This window comes from Manis pentadactyla, chromosome 10 (assembly GCF_030020395.1).
Source record: "Manis pentadactyla isolate mManPen7 chromosome 10, mManPen7.hap1, whole genome shotgun sequence".
NCBI classification, from domain to species: Eukaryota; Metazoa; Chordata; class Mammalia; order Pholidota; family Manidae; genus Manis; species Manis pentadactyla.
The window spans coordinates 70,788,829-70,809,724 of NC_080028.1; the positions used below are offsets into that span (position 1 = coordinate 70,788,829).

A 20,896-nucleotide genomic window follows, 5' to 3' on the forward strand; every position below is an offset into this window, starting at 1 on the left:
AGCGGCAAGAAAAATAATTAAATGGTGCACAGATTAGAAAGGAAAAACAAACTGACTTTATTTGCAGATGGTGTTACTGTATAGATGGAAAGTCCTAAGGAAACCAAAGAAAAGCCATTGGAAAAAATAAGAATCTATCAAGGTTACAGGATCATACTAGCAATGAACAACTGAAATTGAATTTAAAATGCCATTCATTAAAAGCATCAAAAGATGAAAACTTTATGGATAAATTTAACAACATATAGGCAAGATGCAAGATCTATACACTGAAAACTACAAAATGTTGCTGAGAGAAGTTCAAGAAGATCCAAATAAATGGAGTGACGTGCAGTGTGCGTGGGTTGGAAGACTCAACATTATTCAATCAGATCTCCCCAAATTAATCTATAGATTCAACTCAATCCCTATCAAAATATTCACCTACCAATTTCTTATAGAAATTGATAAGCTGATTCTAAAATTTTTGTGGAAATACAGAGGATCTAAGAATAGCTGAAACAATTTTGAAAAACAAAATTGGAAAGCTTATTCTATCTGACTTTTAGACTTTAACTATAAACCTACAAATAATCAAGCAAAGTATGAGATTAACTGAAGAGAATGGAGAGTTCAGAAAGACTCCTATGTATATAGTCACTTGATTTTTTACAAAGATACCCAAGTAATTTCAAGAGCGAAAGGATAGTTTCCCACCAGTGGTCTTGGAACAGTTGGATATCCATGTGGAAGAAAATTGAACTTTAACTCTGCATACAAAAATTAATTATAAATTGTTCATAGACTAAACATAAGAGCCAAAACAAAACTTCCAGAAGAAAATATAGAAGATCTTTGTAACATTAGGTTAGGCAGAGATTTCTTAGGACACAAAAGGCATGAACCATAAATGGGACTTTGTCAAAAATTAAAAGCTTTTGTTGTTCAAAAGACTGTTAAGAAAGTGGAAAGGCACATTACAGACAAGGAGAAAATATTTGCAAAACATTTTTCTGACAAGCTGTATCTAAAATATATATAATAAATATAAAACTTTATATATATATTTTTTAAATCTTTATATGTGTATGTATATATATGTGTGTATATATACATGTGTGTATATATATATATATATGAAGGAGTTTTATAATTCAGTATTTAGGCAAACAATACAATTTTTTAAATGACAAGAGATTTTGGATATTTTCACCAAAGAAAATATATGAAGTATAAGCTGTAAGTTCCTCAAAAGGTTAAACATAAAATTACCATATGACCCATTAGTCCCACTTCTAGGTATTTATCAAAGAGAAATGAAAACATGTTCACGCAAAGAATTGTATGCAACAGGAAACAATCCAGATGTCCTTCATCTGGTAAAAGGATAAATTGTGGTATATATCATGGTATGCTAAGCGGTTAACGGGAATAACTGATAAACATATACACATGTCATAGCATATACATACATAACAACATGTCAACATGGGGAGATCTGATTGAATAATTTCAAAACTCTTAAGTACAAAAAGCCAGACAACAAAACAAGTTGCATAGTGTATGATTCCATTAAAAAGATAGAACTAGAGTGACAGAAAACAGGTCAGGTTTATCTAGGGCGAGGCAGCATTTTATTCTATGTAAGATAAACTTCAACCAATAAAGCTGATTATTTTAAAATTAAGAATAAACAGGGAAAAAAACATACCTATCTTATTGCTAGCAGGAAAACCACTTGTGGTATAACTTGGCATATTGTATGTTTAAAAAGAAATGTAAATCCACTCATATTTAGTCACTTGATAGATGGGCGAGGCTTCAATTTACATGTGACTGATGACTTGCCAGCCTGATGGTGACTACATTGCTCTTGCCAGAGTGTGCATCCCAGAGGTGAGCCATCAGACTGCCCAAAGGCAGGAAGAGAATCCGGTGTGGTCAAGTCACTGGAATGCAGCCCTGTGCCTTATGCTTTGATGGAACGGAAGGGCCAAGTGACCCAACCCTGCATTCGCCTTTGATCTTGTTTCAGCTAAACCAGATGTGTTCATTACATTTTTTTTTTTTAATTTGAGACAGAATTGTGTATGGGGAAACGTTTTCCCTGAAAAACCTCGCGAAGGACCCACTTGCATTAGTAGTCTTTGTTGAGGCGGTTGGTGGGGATTTAAAGTCTTACTAGGGGAGATTCTGCTAACTGGACGTTTAGGACATTGGGAGAGCCCATGGCTCCATGTTTTCCTCTTGCTCTGTGAAGAGGGATCTGCCCAGCAAGACCAGTGTAAACAGATCCCCATGGGATGGCTTCCAGTGTTTAATGTGTTTAAACTGGCTTCAGAATGCCTATTCTGTATGAAAACAAACCCTCAAATTGGGTTAATAAAACCCCAAATTTATATATGTATTTCTTATAGAGGACACATCTAAATAAAAATAACCCAGAAAGTGACAAAACGTAATAAAGCGGAAATAGCTATCTTGGGCAAGTGCTACCAGGATGAAAGTACTATAGCTTGTCTGTATGAGATAAAACAGACTTCATATTAATTGCAGTTCATGTAGTCTATAACAGTTACAAATGCTTGTGAATATAACTTGGAAAAGTCATGTAAAGACTTAGAAAATATTTGTCCCTTTCAGTATCCTTTTTTGTGTTTTATCTTAGGAACTGCAGCCGTAGGGCACACGGATAAGATTGGGCGTTTGAAAGAACTGTGTGAGCAGTACGGCGTGTGGCTGCACGTGGAGGGGTGAGTGGGGCCTGAGGTCGGCTCTGCCTGCAGTTCTCGTGGAGAGCAGAGATCCAGGCTCTCACGTGTCAGGCGTTTGTCACCACGGGCTCTTGGGGTCACAGATAACAAAAGAACCCAAACTGACAGAAGCAAGAGGAGGTTTTATTGGCTCCCATAACTGAAAAGACCAGTCTTAGGATTGGCTTTAGGTACAGCACCACACAGGAGGACTCAGAGTCTTCCTACTGCCTCTTACCCCATCACTTGGCCTTATTTCCTCCCTTTTGGCTCGTCCATAGAGAGACTTCACTGTTATAGTGCAAAGTAGCTGCAGCAACTCCAGCCTTCTTTCCAGGTTTGTGTCCAGTGGGTCAGAAGTCCCAGCAAAGCCTCATACTGGACCAGTCACTGTGGCCAGGGAAAAGTAATGCTCTGCCAGTTTGGGCTATTTGCCCACCTCTGACACAAATAGGTGGTGTCTCCTCTGCCCAAAGCTGTGGTCTGCGAGAGCAGACACTGGGTCCCCAGAAAGCTGTGGGAGTGCCGAGAAGAGGGTAGAAGGTGCAGGGTGGCCAGAGTAGCTCAGACCCAGCCCCTCATATGGGGAGGTTCTTTTCATTTGATCCCTTTGGGAATGAACGATGACTGGAACACAAATAGCTGTGCAAGACATAAAACGCGATAGTACACTGACGAAGTAGGAGGCCTCCCCTGAAACACGTTTTGATTAAAATGCATTTCAAGGTTCTCCTGAAATTTGCATATCCACATTTTCTGTTACTGTTACAAAAGCTAATAACAACTAAAAGACATTTAAATGTCAGCTTGGAACAGCACAGCCTTTTTTTTTTTTTTTAAGTATATACTTAGTGAATAAGCAGCAGTAAATGATTAGTTCTTAGATTGGTGTTTTTTCTTCTAGTGTGAATCTGGCAACATTGGCTCTAGGTTACGTCTCCTCATCAGTGCTGGTATGTTGTTGATTTACTGAATACTGTGTTTATAACAAGGAATTTAGTATCACTTACTCCCTGATGGCTTTTCACAGTTTTTTTGAATGGAGGAGGGTGCTGGGTTTGGTGTCTTCTGATAGTCTAACAAAAAGTCGTTCTCTCTCTGGTAGGCCGCAACCAAGTGTGACAGCATGACACTGACTCCGGGCCCATGGCTGGGTCTGCCTGCTGTCCCTGCAGTCACCCTGTATAAACATGACGACCCTGCCTTGGTGAGCTGAGGTAGAGGGGAGTGGCTAGTCATTATTAGGTCTGGGTCCAAAGAACAGAAAGCAAAGGAAAAAGTGACAGATTTCCTTTGCCACTTCTGTGACTTAAAAAAAATGTTTTTAATATAAATGAACTTGTACTGTATATTTTTTCTATTTATTTTCCCCGTACTGCAAGGCTCTGGGTCTCCTTCACTGTTTGGGGTGTTCCGGTTGTGAAAAACATGATTGTGCTGCAGTTTAGCAAGCGAGGAACTTGTTCTGATATTTTGACTGCATAATATCTTGTCGCTTAAATACACTAATCAGTCTCCATTTGTGAACTTTCATGGTGTTTTCAAGTTTTTGTTAATGAAATAATGAGCATCAAATAATGAGCATCTTTCTGTGTTCCAAATTATTTCCTTAGCCTAGCTTCCTAGAAGTAGTATTACTGTTGGAGTAGTTCAAGCTTTATCTGCATTGTCTAGAAGGTTGTGACTTTTTTAAAGCATAGCAGTGGTTTTTGATAGTGAATCAGTGATAGGAACATGCAAAATAAACTTTAAGTGATTCTTGCTAGAACAGTTCTTGTCTTGCTCAGTTGCTAATGGCCAGGTATTCAAGGATGCTCAGAGCAGCCTCATAAGTGGCTGCCTCTTGAGTGGCTAAGAGCTCTGGCTCTGGGATGTGACCCATCTGGATTCTCATCCTGGCTTTTCCACGTCTTAGCCATGAACTCTTGGACGAGTCAAGGTCTCTGAGCCAAGTTGCCTGGAATACTTACTTCATGGGCTTGTTGGATGATCAGATGAGTAATACAAGCCGAGTGCCTGGCATAGCATCTGACATGTACTAAGTGTGTCGTAAATGTAAAAAGTTAATTCTGCTTTTTTATTTCTTTGGCTTTGATTAACAAACCCATACTGACTTTTTTAGACTTTAGTTGCCGGTCTTACATCAAATAAGCCAACAGACAAACTCCGTGCCCTGCCACTGTGGTTATCTTTACAATATTTGGGACTTGATGGGATTGTGGAGAGAATTAAGCATGCCTGTCAGCTGGTAAGTAGAAACCTGAGGTTTGAATGAGTCATATGTACTCCATGGCAAAAGCAGAGACAGAAAAATACTTCATTGATTTACCTCTACCCAGTACCTTGTTGTCTTATAAGCAGGCAAACTAATTGCCCTGTATGTGTACACTTCTTGTTCAAAGTTCTGGGAGAAACTTCTGGGGTGGTCCCAGCATTTGTGTCCAGATGAAGCAAGTGTCCCACTGGATGGCCTGACTCTTGAGGTTGGTGGTGAATTACAGATAACGTAGATTTTTAATACCAGCTGGCTTGGTCTCCCAAACTGCAAGGCTCTGGGACAGTTCTGCTTCACTTTTTGGGGTGTTCTGGTGGGGTGTGCTGCAGTTTAGCAAGCGAAAAATGTCCTGTTAATGCAATTTGAGAGCTCAGTCTTGCTTGAATATAAAAGGCATGATAAGTGCCTCCCTACACCTCTGGTTTCATACATGTAAAAGGGATGATGACATAACAAAACTACTACAAGGACTTAATGGGTCCATACATGTAAGGCTCTTATAGCAGTGCCTAATCATATAGGAAGCTAGGCAAATAAATTTAAAAAGAAATCTTTGTTTTAAATATATTCTTGGGAATTAGCACTTCCTCAAGTGTCCTTTTTATATTTAAAAAAAGTGGTACTTTCTTATTACTGTAGCTGTAGTCCTTTGGTTCATCATGTCAGGAGACTTCATTCTAATGTGAGATTCTAATGTAACAGAAGCATTCTAAATGAAGCAGTTTGATTTTTACATTAAATAATTTTAAGGTTTGTGTTCATTATGTTCATTCACAAAAGTACCACATTTTTCTAAGTTTTCTCTCTGGGCTTTTGCCTCACCTCTTGTGGTTTGGTTCTTTGGAAGGAGAAGCTGTGTAACTTTATTGCCACAGTAACTTCACCAATTTGGGGAAGGTTTGTCCACTCAAGAGAGAGTTTTTCCAATTCCCTTTGGCTTCTGGAGTGCAGGAAAATAATGATAACATGAACTCCCAAACCCCAAGGGTGCTGCAGCTCTGGCACCTCCTGCAAATAGCCACTGCAGCTGCACTCAGACCCTCCCGAGGACCTGAATGATGTCCTCCTGGTGACTCACCACTGCTAAATGCACATGTTAAATGGCATGGAAGTTTAACAGATATGGTTATCTGTGTACAGGTCTTAGGTGCCCTGAGAGCAAAGGTCAGCTTCCTCCTCTTCCTCATCATCTGTGTCATCTTCAGAGGGAACAGTCACTGAGCATTTACTCAGTGCCAGGCACTGGGAGGCACTGTACCTACAGTGGCCCATGTGCCCCCCTCAACTTCACTAGATTGTCAGGTCCCCTGTAACAATGTAGTAGGAATTAGTTTTCATGAGGACCTCCCCTCCCGCCAACATTGGGTACCGTGCCTTGCACACTTTGCACTTAGTAATGGTTTTGTTTTGTTTTGTTTGAGGTGTAATTGACATTTAACATTATATTAGTTTCAGGTATAAAACAGGATTTGATATTTGTTTATATTATTAAATGATTACAATAATAAAGTCCTAGTTAATGTCTGTCACCATGCATAGTTCAAACAAAACTTTTTTATGAGGACTTTTAGCAACTTTTAAATGCATTACAGTATTATTAACTATAGTCACCATACTGTACATTACAAACCCAGGACGGACTTTATAACCAGAAATTTTTGCCTTCTGGACCTCTCCCCTCATTTTGCCCACCCCCTGTCTCTGGCACCCACCTATCTGTTCTTTGTAACTATGAGCTTGGTTTTTTTTAATTGTTTTAGATAATACATACAATAAGTGAGATCATATGGTATTTGTCTTTCTCTGACTTATTTCATTTAGCATAATCCTCTCAAGGTCCATCTGTGTTATCACAAATGGCAGGATTTTTTTTTTTGCTAAATAGTATTCCATTGTAAAAATATGCCGCAGCTGCTTTATCCATTCATCCCATCAGTGGACACTGTTGTCTCCATGTCTTGGCCATTGAAAATAATGCTGCTGTGGGCATGGGCAGGAAAGAGCATATATATTTTCAAATCAGTGTTTTTTGTTTCCCAAATAAATACCCAGAAGTGATATTGCTGGGTCGTATGGTAGTTCTATGTTTAATTTTTTGAGGAACCTCCATATTTCCTTCCATGGTGGCTGCACCAATTGACATTCCTACCAACAGTGTCCCTTTTCTCCACATCCTCGCCAACCCTTGTTATTCTTGTGTTTTTGATAATAGCCATTCTAACGTGTGAGATGATATCTCACTGGTTTTGATTTGTATTTCCCTGATGATTACAGATGTTGAGCATCTTTTCATATACTTTTTGCCAGCTCTGACTCTTCTTTGGAAAAATGTCTATTCAGATCCTCTGCCCATTTTTTAATCAGATTATGAAGGTTTTTTCATTTTTGTTGTTGAGTTGTAAGAGTTCTTTATATACTTTGCATATTAACCCCATATCAGATAAATTATTTGCAAACATTTTCTCCCATTCAGTAGGTTGCCTTTTCATCTTGTTGATGATTTCCTTCACTGTGCAGAAATTTTCTAGTTTGATGTAGTCCCACTTATCTCTGGTTTTGTAACCTTGTGTTCAATAGTTTTTGAATGAATGACTTATATTGCTCATATGACAAATTTACATATGTCTCATTAGAAAGAGCTTTTCTGGAACCACTAACTATAACTCTTAACTGAAAGACTGAAGAATATTTGCAGATGTTGAAATACAAAAATTGGCAGCCTAACTCAAAGATGCATATGGCTTTATCTGCTTGAGAACCTTGTTTGCAGACCTTCAAAAACCCTTAGGAAAACCACTTCTTAATATATTGTGTCAGTCTAATGAAATTACATAGCCTTTTTTCATCATTTGCAGAGTCAACGATTGCAAGAAAGTTTGAAGAAAGTGAACCACATCAAAATCTTGGTATAGTATATAATTTGAGCTGTTTTGAAGTAAATAACTTTTAACATCAACTTAGATTTTCTCCAGATTTGGTGCATGTCAGTGGAATTGTGGCAGCTCCAGTAAAACCACATTCTTTGGAAGAGAATCATGCATGTACTGATGACCTAATTCCTTAGGAAGCATAAAGACTAGAAATTTACATCATACACTGAACCCATACAGTGCTTTTTGTATAATCATTTATGGTTTTATTCCATTAAAACTTCCTTACAGTTACACAAAGATCTAATAAACACCATCGACTTCACCTGCCCAGTGATTTTAGAACGCTCATCTTCCTGAAATGAAAAATCATTTTATCTCTCAGGATGCCTCAGGCTACTCTTTCTGAAGCCTTCTGACCCCAGAATTTTCATTTGCACAAAGGAGAATAAGGAGGAGGAAAACAAGTGCCCTTATTCCTGTCTTCCCCTGGTATCTTCTTAAAAGACAATGGAATCTACCAAATTGCTCCTTGAGGCATAATTACTAGACAGTAGAATGAGGATGTTCTATCACTTTGGGTTTGAATGTTTTCATGTTTTGTCTCAGACAATTGTGCAGGGTACAGTTATGTTTAAAACTACTATTTGAGCTTATTTGGGGATCAAGTTAGTGCAGTTTGTCTCTGTTAGCACATTGTCAGTTAAGCAGCTGAAAAGGGGGCTGCCTCCATGTGGCCTTCTGAGTCGGGGCACGGTGCCTAGTCATTGATGGAGCTGACCGAGTTCTATCTGGGAAGAGGAGAGAGGACTACTGAAGAAGCAGAGGGATGAATATAAGTTGGGAGACTTGGGCTCCAATTTCAGCCCTCCCATGGCGGGCCCTGGGACATTGAGTCATTCTCTCAGCCGCCTAAGCCTGCAAGCTCAGCAGTCAGGGATGGCATGTCAGACTCCTTTGATTACACACAGAGAACCGCAAAAGCAGGACAAGAGTGAGCAGCTGGTTGGAATCAGGGCAGTGCTGGCCCTGTGTACTTTCTGTCCCTCCCTTGCTGAGAGTCATCATGGTCTTCCTCATGTTGCCTCTCCTCTCTCTTTCTCCTCCAAACAGGGAAGATCTGACGACTAGTTAATCACCAGTTGGTTTGGAGCATCTTTGTAAGGCCACATATGGTCCACATAAGCCCTGCTCCATCCCTCTTTCCAGTGGCTGCTTTTCTCAGCAAGGGATACAGTACATGGCAGGCACCCTGAGGCATCGTGGCCTGGCAGTCACTGTGGCCATCACAGCTGCTGTTTTTGTAAATGCTGCCCGTGTACCTGGCACAGTGCTGGTACCTTACATGCGTTATTTAATCCTCACAGTAGCCTCTTTTGTACTTGTCCCCTCTACCTGGAAACACTGTTCCCCTTGATCTTTTCATGCCTGTTTTCTCATCCTTCACATTTCTGTTCACATATCACCTCCTCAGGCCTTCCCTGACCATTCTGTGTAAAACAACCCCCACCACCATACACACTTAATGCCCAGGGTTTTCCCTTCTTCACTGCATTTACTACTGCCTGAAGTCATCTCATATGTTTGTTCATTGTCTGTTTTTTCTTGTAGAAGCTTCAGAAAGGCAGGGACTTTGTCTGTGTTTTTATATGGTTTTATGTCCTATGCCAGCTATAGTCCTTGGTATAGAGTAGGTATTCAAGTGTGAATAAATTAAACCTAATCAATGAGTTGGCTGCAGTAGCTTTTCCATTTTTACTGCAGAGGAAACTGAGGCACAGATAAGTTAAGTGAGTTGCCAGGCCGCGCAGCCAGGAAGTGGTAAAGCTGGGATTCACACTCCAAACCCTGGTTCTTAACCAGCAGACCATTCTCTCTCAGGTTAGTTTACAGGGGACATTACTGGTCCAGTGGCTTTTGGCTTGTTACAAGGGGTGTATCAGATCATGTTTAGAAAAGCAAAGTTAAGATGGTAAGTCATCATAAAAGTAATGGTCGGAGTCACTTTGCTCTCACCACAGTATTTGTTTAGCACTTCCATGGATACTGAGTCCTTGACTCCTCACAAGTCACTAGAAGAGTGTTAGTCCCCTTTCTGTTGCTCAGATGAGTTATGTGTCCAGAGTCCCATAACTGGTATGCGGCAAAGCTGAGACCTGAACCCAGGCCCTCACAGAACAACTGTCTCTACAGCACAGTCATTCCCTTCTCCAAGTTCCCATCTGGAGAGCCCTCAGGAGCCTCTCACCTCCCCAGAAGCAGACCCACGTCCCGCACTCCCCACCGGCATCACCAAGGCCTTCTCCAGGCTCTGAGGGTGGCCTTTGTGACCTTGTCTTATCAGTGTACCAGTTCAGGCCTTCTCAGCAGTTGCACTACTGGCTGTTATTTTACTGTACTCCCATCCAGCATTTGGGTTACATCCTAAAGTCAACATGTAAGGAGAAAAGCTAATATTGTCACCTTAGACCTGGAAATCTCCAAATGCTCCTGTGGAGCCAGTTTACATCTCTGTTGGCTTTTAAGATTTTCTTTGTCCTTAGTGTTCTACCTTCACCATAATATATTTGATATATATATATATATATATATATAATGATAAAGTGAAGATTTTTTTTTTAATCCTGCTTGGGACTTTGCTTATTTAACCTGAAGATACCTTTATTTTTTTTTTTAATCTTGTAAAATTCATTTTCAAATATGACCTCTCTCTCTCATCTTACCTTCTGAAATTTCTGTTAACTATGTATTGAACACTGTGCCATCTTCTGTCAGTATCTCTGGTCCTTTCCATCGTTCTTTGCTGCCTTCCTTGGCATTTCTCCAGCTCTTTGACCAGTAATTTGCTCCTGAGCCGCATCTACCTGCTGTTTAACCCATTCATGGCGCCTTTACTTTGGGTTGACTACTTTTCCATTTCCGGATGTTCTCTTCAGTTCTTCTCTTCTTTTTCAAGTCATTCTGTCTTCTTTAATCCTCTTTCATGGTTTCTGGTCCTTCATTTCTCTGTGTAAGTGTGGTTATGAGAGCCGGTTTCCAGTGCTTGTAGTTCTCAGATCTAAAGGACACAGACCGTTCCCTCAGCTGTGTCCACTGATTCTTGCTCCCTTTGTGTGCTGTGCCTTTGGTTATGACCTGGGTATTTCTTTTCTTGTCTGACTGACCTGGGTACATTTCCTTAAGTTCATTTCACAACTCTAGGAAGCCTGCCCCACACAGGACACTGAAGTCAGGTGCAGTGCACACCTGACAGTAGGATTTTTCTCCCTATACAGAGCCTCACACAGAGTTAAGCTTTCTTGTTGATTGATGGGTGGTTTTTCTCCCCATCTTTCTGGTAGGGATACTCTTCGAGGGTCCCGGCTTAATGCACACTCACCACTGTCCTTCACATGGGCCTTAAGACCCAAGACCCTGGACTTGAAGCCAAGTTCCAGGCCCCATGTGTGCTTCCCTCCTCAGACCCTGCAGTTCAGCTTACCATATTCTGTTTTCTCGTCTGTCTGGATTCACCATTTTTGTGAGCTTAGCAGTGGTTTAAACTTTTTTTATTTATCAGTTATGTTTTACCCAGCATTTCAGATATTTAGAATTGATGATTTCAGTATTTGCTAGAACCAGAATTCTTTGCACATAACCCTGTGCAGTATTTCTTAGGCACACTGACATTTGAGACCACCAAGCTCAAGGAAACAAGAAACAAAAGACTTATTATATTAGACCATACATAAAAGTCTGGCAGTCAAATCATTCTGCCTTATCCTAACAGGATGGGGGAATGGGTGTAGAAGTTTGTCACTTTGTTCCTACTTTATTGGGCTTACTCCATTCGATTTGAATTTTAAGTCCCTCTAACTTCAAAAGTACTAATAGATTTGTTTATGTGAAGTTAGATAAGAGATGTGAAAGCACAGGAATCAGCTCAATAAGTAATTGGCAGATTTGAATGTACAACTTGCTTGATCTGAATCATATCCCCATGGTCCTTTGAAGAGTTAGTAGAGAAGATTTGGGGCTACCTACTTCCTGTCTTTCCAAGTTAGCATTTCCATGAGTGAAACATCACATGCAGAGCCTTGAAAAGCAGGTCTTATGACTAGAATTTTGTAGTACTGGGACTGTTGAGTTCTTAGAGATCTTCCCCCCGCCCAGTGACCCTCCCCTCCCCAGTACTTCCATCTGCCAAGGGCAGTGCCACTCCCTTTGTGTCCTGACCCATGGCGAAGCAGGTGGCCCCCCAGCGTTTGTTCTGTGGAACGCGTGGACTTCGTGCTGGCTTGGCTTAGTGCAGGGAGTGTTCTCATCTGTTACAAAATCCGTCATGAAGTTGTCCAATGCCCGTCCTGAATATAAGTACTGCTTCAGTGATTTACAAAATAAATATTCACTTCTAGACTACATGGTTATCTGCATTGCCAGTAGGACTTGCCTCCTGGTCTGAAAGTTTACAGTGTGAGGAAACTGCTTGCTTGCTTTTTTTCTATGAGTATAAATGGTTCCAGTCTTCCTGCTTGAGTTAGTTTCTGGATTCTTGAAATCTTTGGCTCTCAACACTGGTTCTAGTTCCACTTGTTCCTTTTTTTGATCTTGAATGTTAGACCTGTTATTAAGTTTTCCTCCTTTCATTTTAATGTACCAGTACTATACCAGTTGAATACTATAATTCAGCAGTTTATTCTTGGAACTGGCTTATAAGGATTTCTAAGAATTGTACTAAGTGCTTGATTTTTGTTTCTCTAGCAACTGAAGTTAACCTTTGAACTTTTTTGTGTGCCATTAAGAAAACACAACACCTCTAGCCTATTTGCAAATTCTCTGCTTCATTTTATAGATATCTGGGATTTACTATTACTTGGTAATATCAGATTCCATTTTTCAGGTGGAAGATGAACTCAGTTCTCCAGTAGTGGTGTTCAGATTTTTCCAGGAATTGCCAGGCTCGGGTAGGTGATGTTAAAATGCGTTCTTTTTCTATCCATGTTTAAGGGCTTTGAATTTTAAACCATTTCAAACTAAATTGATACTACAAAATATTTTGAATGCTAAAATCCTTAATCATCATTTCAGAAAAAAAAAATCAGTAATTTTCACAAGAACTCCAGACCTAAAGGCCTTAGCATTTTACTATGACTAAGCCAGTGGTTTCCAAATGGTAGTCCCTGGACTAGTGCTGGAATGAATGAGAAAGAGTCACCTGAAAATACGGTTTGGGGGGCACTACTACCTAGATACTTTGATTGCATAGGTTGGATCCAGGAACCTCTTCTTTAAAGAACATCCCAAAGCCACCTGGCTAGTCCAAGGCACTGTTATTTTTCACCTAGACAGCCACAGCCCCTCAAACCCGTGATCTCACTTCCCATTCCAGACCACTCTCCACATGGCAGTTAGAGTGAGGGTGAAAAATAGAAGTCACATTGTGTCACTTCCTGCCCAGAGCCCTTTGGTATCTTATTGTTTCAGCTGAAGAAGGGCCGGGCTCTGCACCAGGCCTTGTAGGGCTGTGGGTTCTAGCCCTTGCCTTCCTCTCCAACTTCCTCTCAGGCCACTTTCCCTCTTGCTCACTGTGCTTGTGTCAGACTGGTCCACTCTGAGTTTCTAGAACACTCCACTTTCCTAGAGCAAGATCTTCACACTTACTGTTCCCTTTGCTCCAGACTCATTTCCCCTCGTGCTTCTGGCTGGCTCCTTCTCACCATTCAGGTCTCCGTGGGGTCCACCGCCTCCGAGAACCCTTCTGTGTCGTCCTGTCTAAAGTGACTCCCTCACGTTACATTAGCATCCTCACCATCTTTCAGGCACTAACAACGGAACAGAGTGATCTCGTTTCTTTCTCTATGGTTTTTCTTCCATAGAATGTAAACACCAAGGTGACAAAAACCTTGTCTGCCTTATTCCCACATTCCTGGACTGGTGCCTGGCCCATGTAGGCACCCAGGAGGGTAATTCTGCGTGAAGCCCCAGTCTGGATGCTATTGGATTCTCTGGTTTACTTTGCACAGTGCTTGGTAGGATAGTTGATAACTCAAAAATCCTTGAAAAGTAAACTTTTTAAATGAAATTAAGAATTTTTCTCATGTGAAAATATTCAAGTGTTAAATTTTTCATGAGGAAAATGTGGAAACACTAAACCCTCTATAAGATCCACATTTTTTTAATTGTGGTAAAAAATAAAAATTACCATCTTAACCATTTTAACTGTACATTTCAGTAGTGTTCAGTGTATTCACATTGTTGTACAGCAGCTTCCCAGAACTTTTTCATCGTGTGGATCTGAACTCTGTGTCTGTTACACAGGAACTCCCCATTTCCTCCCCTCCCAGCCCCTGGCAACCACTCTGTTCTCTGTTGCTGTGAATTTGCTCCAAGTTCTTCACATAGTGGAGTCATGCAGTATTTGTTCTTCTGTGACTGGCTTATTTCACTGAGCATCATATCCTCAAGATTCATCTGTGTTGAGCATGTGACAGACTTTTCTTCCTTCTTAAGGCTAAGTAGTACTCCCTTGTATGGGTAGACCACATTTTGTTAGCCATTCATTGTGAGATACACATTTGATTTCTGTACCATTTGAGACTTTTCTCTTGGATTAACGTTAGGCACTAAGTGAAATGGGGTTGGGAAGCTGCATATTTTTGCTGTGTTTCTGGGAGTGAATCCCCTTTCTATGTTTTGGTGTCAGATCCAGGGCTTAAAGCTGTCTCTGTCCCCAGCATGGCTCCCTCCACAGTTGGCCGAGAGAGACACTCATGTGATGCACTGAATCGCTGGGTAAGAATGGTGGTTGTGAACTCTTTCCTACCTCCCAGATGGTTGGGATGACACGTGGTCATGTCTGGGAAATCAGACCCGCAGGAGTCCGGGAGCTTCATGGGAAGGTGCTAGGTTTCACTGGGGGCTACTTAATCAGACCACTGCCTCCTGCACTGTGTGACTTCGGCAAGTCCTCTCAGCATCGTTCCCTCCATGTCCTCATGTGAGCATTTCCTTGCTGCTGTTTGAACTGTGAAACAGCCTGCAGAATAGGAACCACACAGCCACGCGGGAACTCTGATGAGCGCCCGTGGCAATGTCAGCAGGCACGTAAACCAGAGACCCCTGAACACCTCTGGCGGTACGCATCAAAGGCATTACACTTCAGCTACCTTTTGACACTGAAATTAAACCTCCAAAATTTTAGTTTAAAGAATGTTCTAAGCAATGTAAGGATGTTCACCACAGTAGTATCAATCCTAGCAAGATGTGGGACATACCCAGCCTCAGGGGTTTGTTGAGTAAGTTACGGTACATCCAAGAAGTGACATTCAAAATAGCATAAACCATGTAGCTGGATGTTTACAGTAGAAGGGAAATGGTCATCATAAATTACATGAGAAAATGCAGGTTACTGCACAGCATGTAGAATGTCATGTTTTATGACAACAGAAAATATATACACACACACATAAAGGCCCAGGGTGGGTACCATATGTCAGCTAACAGTGGGGGTTTCTCAGATGTATTGTGGGTAACTGTTATATTATTCTTTTGGTTTACAGTATTTCCTAGATTTTTCTACAATGAACTTGTATTTTTTAGTAATAAAAAATGTAAAATTCACCATTTTTAAGTTACCATAACTATTCAAAGAGAATTTTTAAAAAATTAAAGGAAACTAGCTGTCCACGAGCCTCCTGGGTTGGGCTAAGTGGGTGGGGGAAGGTCTGAAGATGTCGATTCCCTCCTGCGGAGCATATTCACTCCACCCTTGTCCCTGCAGCTGGGAGAAGAGCTGAAACAGCTGGTACCCACCAGCGGCCTCACTGTCGTGGACCTGGAGGTGGAGGGTGTGTGCGTGCGGTTCAGCCCTTTGCTGACAGCGGCGGGTGAGTGAGCTCGGCCGATGCCTGTACTCCTGGGGAACAGCGGGGACAGGCTGCTGAAGTCCAGGCTGCGGGTTTGAGATGGATCAGCTTTCCCTTGTCATAGTCTGTCCTCTCTTCTTGGAGAGGCTTTTTCTTTTCTTTTGGGCTAAATCTAAGTGAATTAGCCTTACAGGATAACTTCTCAGAAATAGGAACCCCTGAAGTCACTTGAATTCCTGTGTTTTGATGTCTTGTGACCTCTGATTTCTCTTCAGTGGTTCTCAGTCCAGGCTGCACACTAGAGTCCCTGCAGAGCTTGCGGACTCCCAGAGGCTGGGCACCACCTACAGATTCTGGTTTACTTGGAATGGAGCCTGGGCATCTGTGTTTTTCAAAGCTCTCCTGGTGATTCAGATAGGCCAACAAAGGTTGAAATTCACTGTTTTAGATGTTGGAGAAAACAGTACACTGAAAGTACATGGATTTTTACAACAAAATCCCGGGTACATATCCCCCTGGCCACTTCATAACCTGTGGGACCTTGAGTAACTTGATTTCTAGACCTGTTCCCCACTACCGCATGGTAGCAGTATGAAGATTAAAATGAGATACACATACGAAATGCCTTAGATAGTGCTTGGCATATTATATACTAGGAGTTAACAATAAGCTGAAAAAGAATTAAAAATATGGTTGTGCTTTTTTCTGAGATGCCTTAAACATTTTCAGAAAATGTTTGGTTTTTCATGAGATGTTTTCAATATTTTTGGAAAGATATTTCCTCAAAGACATCAAAGTAGAGAAATGCACACACTTGTCCTGCAAAGAAAAGCCATTGGGAAGAAGGCTGGTGGCCTCGGATCTGTAGGCGTCTCCCCTCCTCAGCCCAAGCCCCTCCCACCCCAGGGGCTTAGTCTCAGAAACCAGAGAAGCCATCCGAGGACCCCGAGGCAGACTGTGTTGAGGCTTCGAGAGGTCACAGGGAAAGGTGGTGGGGCCCTGAGCTCCCTCGGGCTGACCTTCAGAAGAGACGTGTAGCCTCCCACCACAGACCCACTAAAGTCCATTTCTCTTCATGAAGTTAATGTAGAGAGACAAGCGTGTGCTTGCCTCTTTGTAACCTGCGGTATGTTTATAACCTGACTTAAGCAGAGTGTCTCTGTGAGAAGCCGATTCTACAATGGATCTCATTGTGTATTAAATCAGAGGGGCTAATTATGTCCTCTGTTTAAGAAAAACTGCCTACACCTGGAACAGCCAGCTGTATTAATTTTTAACACTTGTTCTTGCATAGCTGGATCTAGTGGCTTTTTTTTTTAATTTCTCAGTGCCAGCTAATTGTGTGTCTCTAGAGCCGGGGACCTTTCTGATGGTAGAGGTTGGAGACTGCCATCTCATCTGTAGCCATTCCTGAAGCATTTCTCCAACATTCTGTGAACATTTTCAGTTTTAGGTACTCGGGGAGAGGATGTGGATCAGCTCGTGGCCTGCATACGGAGCAAGCTGCCAGTCCTGACTTGCACACTACAGTTGCGAGAGGAGTTCAAGCAGGAGGTGACAGGAACCGCAGGGCTCTTACATGTGGAAGACCCTAACTGGCCTGGCATAGGGGCTGTCAGGTATGGCTTCAGTGGCCACTGCACGTTAACTCCTGTTGCTGTACAGACACCATGGATGAGTCATTGTGAGCCAGCTTAGAGATCTCAGGTGAACGTGCAGTCCCAGTGTACACGTCTCAAGAAAATTCAGTGAGATGATCTGGGCATTTACAAAGCACAGAGCGGCAGGCATCATGGCCTGCCATGGTGCTCAGTGAAGTGAGAGCTGTTCTTTTTCTGTGCCAGCTTGAGGTTATCAGGAGAAGGTACATGAGGGGAGAGGCTGACAGATGGTTAATGGTTACTATCCGCGGTGTCTAAAGAATCACAGACCACAAGGAAAGGAGTCCAGCTCCCCAGTGGAGCAAGCCCCTCTGTCCTGTGAGGTGGGGGGGACTTGGTGGCTCCCCGTCTCTTCAGGATGAGGGAAGCCTCCTTTTTCTATTACAGGTGTTGAGATTTTCAGACCTTTCTCTCTAAATATTATGGACCTAGAGACTTGGGTTTTCCTTGTGCATTCTTGAAAGTTTTTGATGGTGAGGCACTGGCGCTGCTCCTGTGCCTGCCCGTCTGTCTCACTCCCTGTAGCTGGTAACCCTAGTGGCTGATGCTCCGCTGCAGCCCTGTTTTTTTTGTTTGTTTGTTTGTTTTTGGTATCATTAATCTACAATTACAGAGAGAACATTATGTTTACTAGGTTCCCCCCTTCACCAAGTCCTCCCCACATACCCCTTCACAGTCACTGTCCATCAACGTAGTAAGATGCTGTAAAATCACTATTTGTCTTCTCTGGGTTGCACAGCCCTCCCGGTGCCCCCCACGCACTATACATGCTAATCGTAATGCCCCCTTTCTTTTTTCCTGCCCTTCTCCCTCCCTTCCCACCCGTCCTCCCCAGTCCCTTTCCCTTTGGTAACTGTTAGTCCATTCTTGGGTTCTGTGCTTCTGCTGCTGTTTTGTTCCTTCAGTTTTCTTTTGTTCTTATACTCCACATATGAGTGAAATCATTTGGTACTTGTCTTTCTCCGCCTGGCTTATTTCACTGAGCATAATACCCTCTAGCTCCATCCATGTTGTTGCAAATGGTAGGATCTGTTTTTTTCTTACAGCTGAGTAATATTCCATTGTGTATATGTACCACATCTTCTTTATCCATTCATCTACTGATGGACATTTAGATTGCTTCCATATCTTGGCTATTGTAAATAGTGCAGCGATTAACATAGGGGTGTATCTGTCTTTTTCAAACTGGAGTGTGCAGCCCTGCTCTTTTAGACTGAAATACTGTTATTTTGTATTGTTTATAGGTATGAACATGCTAATGATGATAAGAGCAGTTTGAAATTAGATCCAGAAGGGGAAAAAATCCATGCTGGACTCCTGAAAAAGTTAAATGAACTGGAATCTGACCTTACATTTAAAATGGGTAATTACTGCTTTTGTAAGTCTCCTGGGGACTTTGGAAGGCCATCTTCTAATTGACTTAAGGAAATGGGCTCTGTCTCCTTGGAGGAAATGGCTGGTTCTCCTCAGGGGAGGTCACCCCCACCCTCCCCCCGTGCAGTGTCTCTGGGCTGCCCACGGCCTCATCGGAGCCACCGTCCTCGCCCTGTACTGGAGGCCCCTTTGTACGGTCATGCCGTTTCACTGGAGAGCAGCTGTGTCTGAATCAAGCAGGGGACTTGGGACCAAGGTCAGTCTGTTGTCTCTTCCTGCAGGCCCTGAGTATAAAAGCATGAAGAGCTGTATCTACATTGGCATGGCGACTGACGACCTAGATGTTACTGAACTGGTGGAGACCATTGTAGTCACAGCCCGAGAAATTGAGGAAAACTCAAGGGTCTGTAAGACTAATCAGTGTCTCATCCTTTTCTGGGTTTTCCCTGGGCAACTAGCTAGAGTCACAAAGGAAGAAGCTACCCTCAGGAAATGTCTGTTCATTCATTCTTTGCCCTTAAGTTTTTACATGCTTCCTGTGAGCTCGGCATTGTGCCAGGCGTCAGGAACGCCAGGTGGATTTGACACCCTGTGTCCCCTCCATGGATTTGCGGGCCTGTGGGAAAGATCCATTCAACCACGTGAGGTAGGCAGTGCTATGGAGAAGTCAGGACACATTCACCTGTCTGGCAGGGTCAGGAGGACTTCCTGGGTGTAGCTGACTCCTGAGGCTAAATGAGGCATGTGTTTGTGATCACAGAACTTTCCATCCGTAACAGACCTGCTTCTACTGGCCAGTTGGCATGGAGGACCAGGCTGTGAGGCCTAAGGGATGTTCTCCAAACCAGGGATTTGAGTCACCAGGAGTCACTCAGGAGAGAGAAAAGGGACCAAAGCCCCACAGGCCTGAAAGACAGAAACCTGGGCCATGTGGTTTTCTGTGTCCACAAATGTTGAGCAGTGTGTCTATTTTATATTTATACGACATTCAGATCAGGGGACAGTTGAAATAGCCTCTCTGTTCCTTGGCAAATGAGGCTTGTCACCAATATATGTGCCTAGATCTCCTTGAGGATTTTATCCTCTTCGATTTATTTTTATACTGATGTTTATAAGTGCAGAATTCAGTGGGGTTGTGGTGGGGACTTGAGAATATGGGTAAATGTAATAACCACAATGTTTTTCATATGAAACCTTAATAAAAAAAAATTATTAGGGTTGGGAGAACTTAGGGGAATGGGGAGTGACTGCTAATGAATATGGGGTTTCTTTTTGGTTTGATGGAAATGTTCTAAATTGTGATGATTCACAACTCTAAATATACCAGAACCACTGAATTGTACATGTTAAGTGGGTGAACTGCATTGTATTTGAATTACATAAATAAAGCTGTCAATAAGAAAAAAAAAAGTGCAGAATTCCATTTACTCACATACTTTTGAAGATTGTCCCCAGGGCTGTGTTAATAGTTCTTCTAGGCCCCAGGCAAGAAACCTAGTAATGCCTTTCTTTGTCTTAACACAGCTTCTGGAAAACATGACCGAAGTGGTCCGGAAAGGAATTCAGGAAGCTCAGGTTCAGCTGCAGAGGGCAAACGAGGAGCGCCTTATGGAAGAGGTAAGGCTGCAGATGGCCTCCCGCTTGGGTCAGACTGGGAGCTGGATTCAACACGATGGTCCTGAGCAATGTTATATTTTGTAGGGAGTGTTGCGGCAGATCCCTGTGGTAGGAACTGTGCTGAATTGGTTTTCTCCAGTACAAGCTTCACAGAAGGGAAGAACTTTCAACCTAACAGCAGGTAGGACCAACTCACTTCCTCCCAGGCCTCACTAAGCATGAGCATTTTGACCAGATGCTGTGGGATCCCACACACCTGCTGAGGCACCTTGTACATACCCCATGGCTTAGTACTGGGAGCGTACAGGACTCTGAGGAGACAGGAGTTGTCTGCCCAGGACTGTCGTCTTCCCTCTCCCGAAGGGCGCCTAAGCAGATGCCCGTCACCCATGCCTCCTGGAGTCCAGTGAGGACGTGTTCACTCAGCATTCAGTCTAGACAGTGTGCCTTGGCATTTTGGTTCTGTGTTGATACTCCTTGTAGTCCTCAGAGTTTCACCCCAGCAAAGGGCTGCTTTTGTGGG

The 20,896-nt window shown here is 42.4% G+C and overlaps 1 protein-coding gene across 8 annotated transcripts in view; it reads left to right on the plus strand.

Moving 5' to 3' along the window:
• Nucleotides 1–20,896, plus strand: part of PDXDC1 (pyridoxal dependent decarboxylase domain containing 1) — a 51,996-nt gene that overhangs the window by 26,784 nt on the left and 4,316 nt on the right. For 6 of the 8 annotated variants that reach the window (XM_036917884.2, XM_036917878.2, XM_036917879.2 and 3 more), the window contains exons 9-21: nt 2,648–2,732; nt 3,637–3,685; nt 3,838–3,939; nt 4,855–4,980; nt 7,863–7,913; nt 12,757–12,820; nt 14,560–14,648; nt 15,637–15,742; nt 17,169–17,340; nt 18,627–18,745; nt 19,038–19,159; nt 20,281–20,373; nt 20,458–20,554. In XM_036917884.2, coding sequence (XP_036773779.1) covers nt 2,648–2,732; nt 3,637–3,685; nt 3,838–3,939; nt 4,855–4,980; nt 7,863–7,913; nt 12,757–12,820; nt 14,560–14,648; nt 15,637–15,742; nt 17,169–17,340; nt 18,627–18,745; nt 19,038–19,159; nt 20,281–20,373; nt 20,458–20,554 — 1,275 coding nt within the window. Of the gene's footprint in view, nt 1–2,647; nt 2,733–3,636; nt 3,686–3,837; nt 3,940–4,854; nt 4,981–7,862; nt 7,914–12,756; nt 12,821–14,559; nt 14,649–15,636; nt 15,743–17,168; nt 17,341–18,626; nt 18,746–19,037; nt 19,160–19,278; nt 19,403–20,280; nt 20,375–20,457; nt 20,555–20,896 lie in introns of those variants that run through there. The other 2 variants (XR_005031276.2, XR_008992101.1) reach the window with 2 other exon arrangements.